The sequence below is a fragment of the Rhincodon typus genome, unplaced genomic scaffold, assembly GCF_021869965.1.
Source record: "Rhincodon typus isolate 14 unplaced genomic scaffold, sRhiTyp1.1 hic_rhity00004642, whole genome shotgun sequence".
Lineage (NCBI taxonomy): Eukaryota > Metazoa > Chordata > Chondrichthyes > Orectolobiformes > Rhincodontidae > Rhincodon > Rhincodon typus.
The window spans coordinates 1-5,539 of NW_025970280.1; the positions used below are offsets into that span (position 1 = coordinate 1).

The window sequence follows — 5,539 nt, forward strand, 5'->3', positions numbered from 1 at the left end:
TGTGTGTGCGTGTGTGTGTGTGTGTGTGTGTGCGGTGTGTGTGTGTGTGCGGTGTGTGTGTGTGCATCCCATCAGGTCCAGTGAGCCTATCATCCTTTAGCCCCATTAGTTTCTCTAGTGCTTTTTCTGTAGTGCTAGATTATTGCATTTGTTTCACCTCTCTATCTTCTAAACTCCAATATGTACAAGCCCGACCTACTTGACGTTTCCTCATAAGCAAGCCCTTCCATACACAGAATCAACCTAGTATACCTTTCTCTAGACTATCTGCAATACCATGATATCTTTCCTTAGTTAAAGGTACCATAACTGTTTATGGAATTCCAGGTGTTGTCTGACTTATGCGTTGTGTGGTTTTAGCAAGACTTCCACATTTTAATACTCCATTCCCTTTGAAGTAAGGACCATCATTCCATTTGCCTTCCCTAATGCCCACTGAACTTGTAAACTAGCTTTTTGTGATTTATGCACAAGGACACCCAAAACTCACTGTACTGCAGCTTTCTGCAGTGTTTCTCCATTTAAATAATATTCAGCTAATCTTCTTATGTCCAAAATGCTTCATCTCACATCTTCTCACATTATAGTCCACCTGCCCAGTTTTTGCCCATTAGTCTAACCTGTCTATATCTTTCTATAGATTTCTTGTGTCATCCTCATCATTTGCCTTCCTAACTGTTTTTGTGTTCCTATTTTTGGGTTGTCCACAAACCTGGCTATAGAACATTAACTTTTCTCATCCAAATTATTAATATCTGGGAAATTACTACAAATGCAACCGTTATCTCTGCTGTTAATTCCTTACATATCCTAGGATGCATCCCATCAGGTCCAGGGAGCCTATAGTTTCACTAGTGCTTTTTCTCTAGTGCTAGAATATTGCGTTTGTTTCTATTTATTTATTATTATTAAATTTATTACTAGAATGACTGGAAGTTTTTGTCCACATTAGTCACAGTAAGAAGGGAGTGGTGATCCTTCTTTAACTACTGCTTGAAGCTGGTTGATGCAACAGTGTGGTTTACTCAACCACTTCAAGGAGCAGTGACTGCTCAGCGTGTTATGTGTGGGACTAAGGTCATGAAAGATTTCCTACCTTAAAGAACATTAGTAAATCGGCTGCATTTCTTTCTATATCGGCAAAGTGTCATTTTACTCTTTAGCAGCAAACTATACCCCAGTTCTTTTTGAAACATGAAATGAAATTTGAAAACTGGGTGGGACCAGTGGATGGGGAGATGTTTAGACTAGTTCCCATTCCTTACTGCCCACGCCAAACCCCATGAACCTGCTGACTCCTTCTTTAGGATATCGGGTCAGAGATACCTTTGGCAGTTTAGCTGTTGGCCTCAAGTGTCTGCAGGCTACTCAGCTACAGAGTGCATCATGGAAGATGTCCATGTGTTTTGCAATAAGATAGCAATGGCCAGAACTGGATTGCATTTATAAGCAGGAACCGGGGCTGAACTATTGTGTTCCTTTCTTAACCAAGGTTTGGAAAGGCCAGTTGTAGGAGTCGAGGCTAAACTGCCATCCTAGCAACGTAGGAACTTAGTAACAAGAGTAGACCATTCAGCTCCTCAAGCTCGTTCCACCATTCAATGAGATCATGCTGATCTACAGCCTAACACTATATGCCTCCTTTTGGCCCATATCCCTTTGCTTAACAAAAATTTATCTATCTCACATTTAAAATTAACTGATCGAACATTCACTGCTGTTTGTGCAAGAGAGTTCCAAATATCTACCATCGTTTGTGTGCAGAAGTGCTTCTTAACATCCTTCCTGAATGGTCTGACCCTAATTCTCAGAATAGTATCCCCCCGTTCTAGAATCCCCAACCAGTGGAAATCATGTATATTTATCTACCCTACTTTTCCTGTTAATATGTTGAAGACTTTTATCAAATCACTCCTTAACCATCTAAATTCTAGAGAAAGTCAGCCTAATTCGTATAATATTTCTTCATAACTTAACCCCTAAAGTCCAGGTATCATTCTTGTAAATATACGTTGTATTCTGTCCAAGGCCAATATATCCTTCCTAAGCTGTGGTGCCCAGGTTTGCTGTCAGTTCTCCAAGTAGGGTCTAACCAGGGTTTTGTAAAAGTGCAGCATAGCCTCTGCCTTCTTATACTCCAGACTTCCAGATATAAAAGCAAGCATTCCATTAGCTTTCTTGATTATTATCTACAGTTGTTCATACAATTTAAAGATCTTTGCACCTGAACCCAGGTCTTTTTGGGTATCCACAACACTTAACTTCATAACATCTAGAAAATACCCTGATCTATCCTTTTTGTCTAAAATGATCAGTCTCACATTTGCTTACATTGTACACCATCTGCAACGCTGTTTTGCCTGTTCACTTGGTCTATCAATACTCCTTTGTAATTTTATGCTATCGTCTACACTGTCTACAATGCCGACTAACTTTGTGTCATCAGTAAATTTGGATATATGACTTCTGTACCATTATCCAAGTCGTTAATAAGCAGTGTGACTAGTTGAGCCCCTAACAGAGATCCTTGTCGGATGCCACTGGTCATATCCTGCCAATGTGAGTACCCACTTCTGGCTGGTATCAGCCAACTACTAAATTGTCAAAGCCTGATTGCACTGTACATGACAGTGAATCTTTCCGTGGAAAGTGCCGCCCTCTGATCAGTGATCCAGTGGGAGGCCACTTGCTCTCTAGGCTTTGCAGAATAAGCAACTACTCTTGCTCACTTTTCCTTTAATTAAAATGATCAATTCTCTTGCTAAAATTGCTTTGTCATTTTGTTTCTGCAGAAAGGCTGGGAACCTGGAACACAATGTATGGCTAAGGGTGACCACAAATCCACAAAGGAAGATGAGCTATCATTTCACAAGGGAGATATCCTGACAATTATTAAGGCTGTCAACGTGAGTATGTAGTTTCTAGAGTTCTTGTATTACCTCCTTATATCTTGTTTCCTATTTGGGAGGATGCTTCTTAGGATGTGAAGAGTTGACTTGCCACTTTACCATCTGGGGAATCATATGAATGGATCTATCAGTTTCACATTTTGTCCTTTTGAAGAAAATCATTCTTTAAGTATCTTTAAGTATACTGCTCGTTCATCAATGGTTTACAAGTTCTCTGTCTCCCCTACCCCTTCTTCACACAGAACGTATTTCAAATATCCCGAACAACTCTTCCCCTGCATGCATCCTGCATATAATATTCCAAAATTCCCTGGATCAAGGAAAGGTTCCAGTGGATTGGAAAAATGCTGATATAACACCTTTATTCACACATCCTGACTAACTCATCCCATACACACATTCTAATCAACTCTCCACTGCACAGATCCTGTTTGCTATGCTAAGTTCATTTCCATATGGCAAGCATAGGGGCATGCAGAGAGGAGAAAACTGAGTGGAATTGAAGAATTTGGAGCTTCGGAGGAATGAGTGAAAAGTTGAGGAGGAGCTTGAGGGATGGGTGAGAGGGAAAGATGCGATAGAATGGAAGGGAAGGAAGGATAATAATATTTACATTATTATATATCTTTTTCTATTGTAAACAGAACAAAGGTTGGTATAGAGCAAAAAATAATAAGACAGAAGAGGAAGGTCTGATATCCAGAAATTACCTACGTGAGCGTGAGGCCATTCGAGTTGATCCTAACCTCAGTCTGATGCCGTAAGTACCTTTTCCAATTGTTAAAATGCATTTGGAGGGATTTGGCCGACAGAAACTCTCTTGCTGTTATTCTTCCATTAGTACCGCGGAATGGCGAACAGTGCCTCAGGTTTTCATCTCATCCAAAAGATTATATCTCCACCAGTGTCAATACGGAAATGTCAGTTTAGGTTATTAGGTCAGGTTTTGTATTGGGAATCAAACATGTGATTTCTGACTCAGAGGCATGACTGCTACAACTGAGCTGGGCTGGCAACCATAAATAACATTGATGGAACGCATGTAAATGAGGCCTTACCTCAAACAATGATCAAGTTTCACTTTAATTAAATTGAACTGGCTCATTAGACAACTCTACTATCTCCCAGACCCCACTGATACACATTGGAAATTAAAATAGTTTCCCAATATTGAACGCATGTGCTCTCCCTGTTTGGATATACCTTATTTAAGCCCAGACCAAAATAATTTTTGGTAGATATCTGGCATGACTAAGGGTTAAGAGGAGGTTTATTCCTGGAGTTTCACCACCTGAAAATATCCTTCTTCTGGTTTATTCACACCAGGTAGCATTGAGAGCAATGACCCACATAATGTTACCTTGAAATTAGAGGAAAGAATCTCAGTTGACATCGATGCGGTTCTGAGGCCTGCAGACCAGAAATGTCCTAGGCTTGGTCCCCAGACTGAGATCAATAATCTCAGACAAGTTCATGGGCAAGATTTTACTTCAGAACCTATCCACTCTTGCTTTGTTAAAATCAGGCCCTAATGGCTTTAGACAGTACCATCAGCATCAGTGATCCATGATGACAGAAGAAATACATCAGTTCCTGCTAAATTGTCAGTGGGGTAGGTCTTGACTTTGAGATAATTGAAATAAATGAATGTAATTAAGAATTGAAAGTGATTAAAGTAATTTGCAAATGTATTATCTCCCATTTTGCCATTATCACAAAGTCAACTTTGACCTCAAGGCCTTCTCCTGTCAAAGGCCCCCATGGTTATCAGAGTTTGGGCTTAAACACAAACATGGACATTTGAGTGAGGTTGTTCCAAGCCATCAACCTGATGGAACATTCCTGAGCCTATGGCTTCAGGAGAAGTGAGCAAAATAAAGCCCAATAAAAAATATATGCATGGGTACGAGGTTGGGAAGATTCGGGGTTTTGAAACATTATTTCCTTTACAGGCTTCAGGCAGGGAGAGAGAGTTAAATCTGTTGCCTGAGGAGAGGAAATGCCATGGGAATACCTTGAGTATCTTGCTAATATTTGTTCTTACTTCACTCTTGGTGAGATGGTTCCACGGGAAGATCAGTGGAGAAGATGCAGTGAGGGTGCTCCAGCCCAATGAAGATGGTCTGTTCCTGGTACGAGAATCCATTCGACATCCTGGTGACTATGTGCTGTGTGTCAGCTCAAAAGAGGAAGTCAGTCACTATCGTGTCATTTACAAAGACAACAAACTAACGATCGATGAAGAAAACTATTTTTTCAACCTTATTGAACTTATTGAGGTCAGTAACCCAATATCTGTTTGTCCCAACCTTCTGTACTGCATGCTGTATGGTCATAAAAGGCAGGCTGACTGAGATCAATGGGTGCAAAAATCATTCTGACATGTGACGGACACAATTCCACAAGTACCCTCCAGGACTTTTCCCAATAGACCTGCTTCATAAATTAGACTAGTCTGAGCAGAGAATCTTTGCAGGCTAACCAGTAAGGGAAATCATTACAGTCCAGGCTCATCCTGCCATCACCTCAAGTGTGAATTTTCCAACTGGGACCTATGTTTGACAATGAGGAATAGGATCACAGGTTGACTTCCCCAGTCTAATCCTGAGATGATGGGATGAGCTGTGATA

General features: G+C 40.5%; 1 protein-coding gene across 1 annotated transcript; it reads left to right on the forward strand.

Annotated features, from left to right (window-relative positions):
• Nucleotides 1–2,792: 2,792 nt before the first annotated feature.
• On the forward strand, nucleotides 2,793–5,188 carry LOC109922604 (megakaryocyte-associated tyrosine-protein kinase; the record flags this gene model as incomplete). The annotated part of the gene is made up of 3 exons (XM_048593932.1): nucleotides 2,793–2,906; nucleotides 3,554–3,669; nucleotides 4,969–5,188. Coding segments are annotated over 3 exons (450 nt in total), but the record flags the coding sequence as incomplete, so codon positions are not given.
• Between the last annotated feature and the right edge of the window lie 351 nt (nucleotides 5,189–5,539).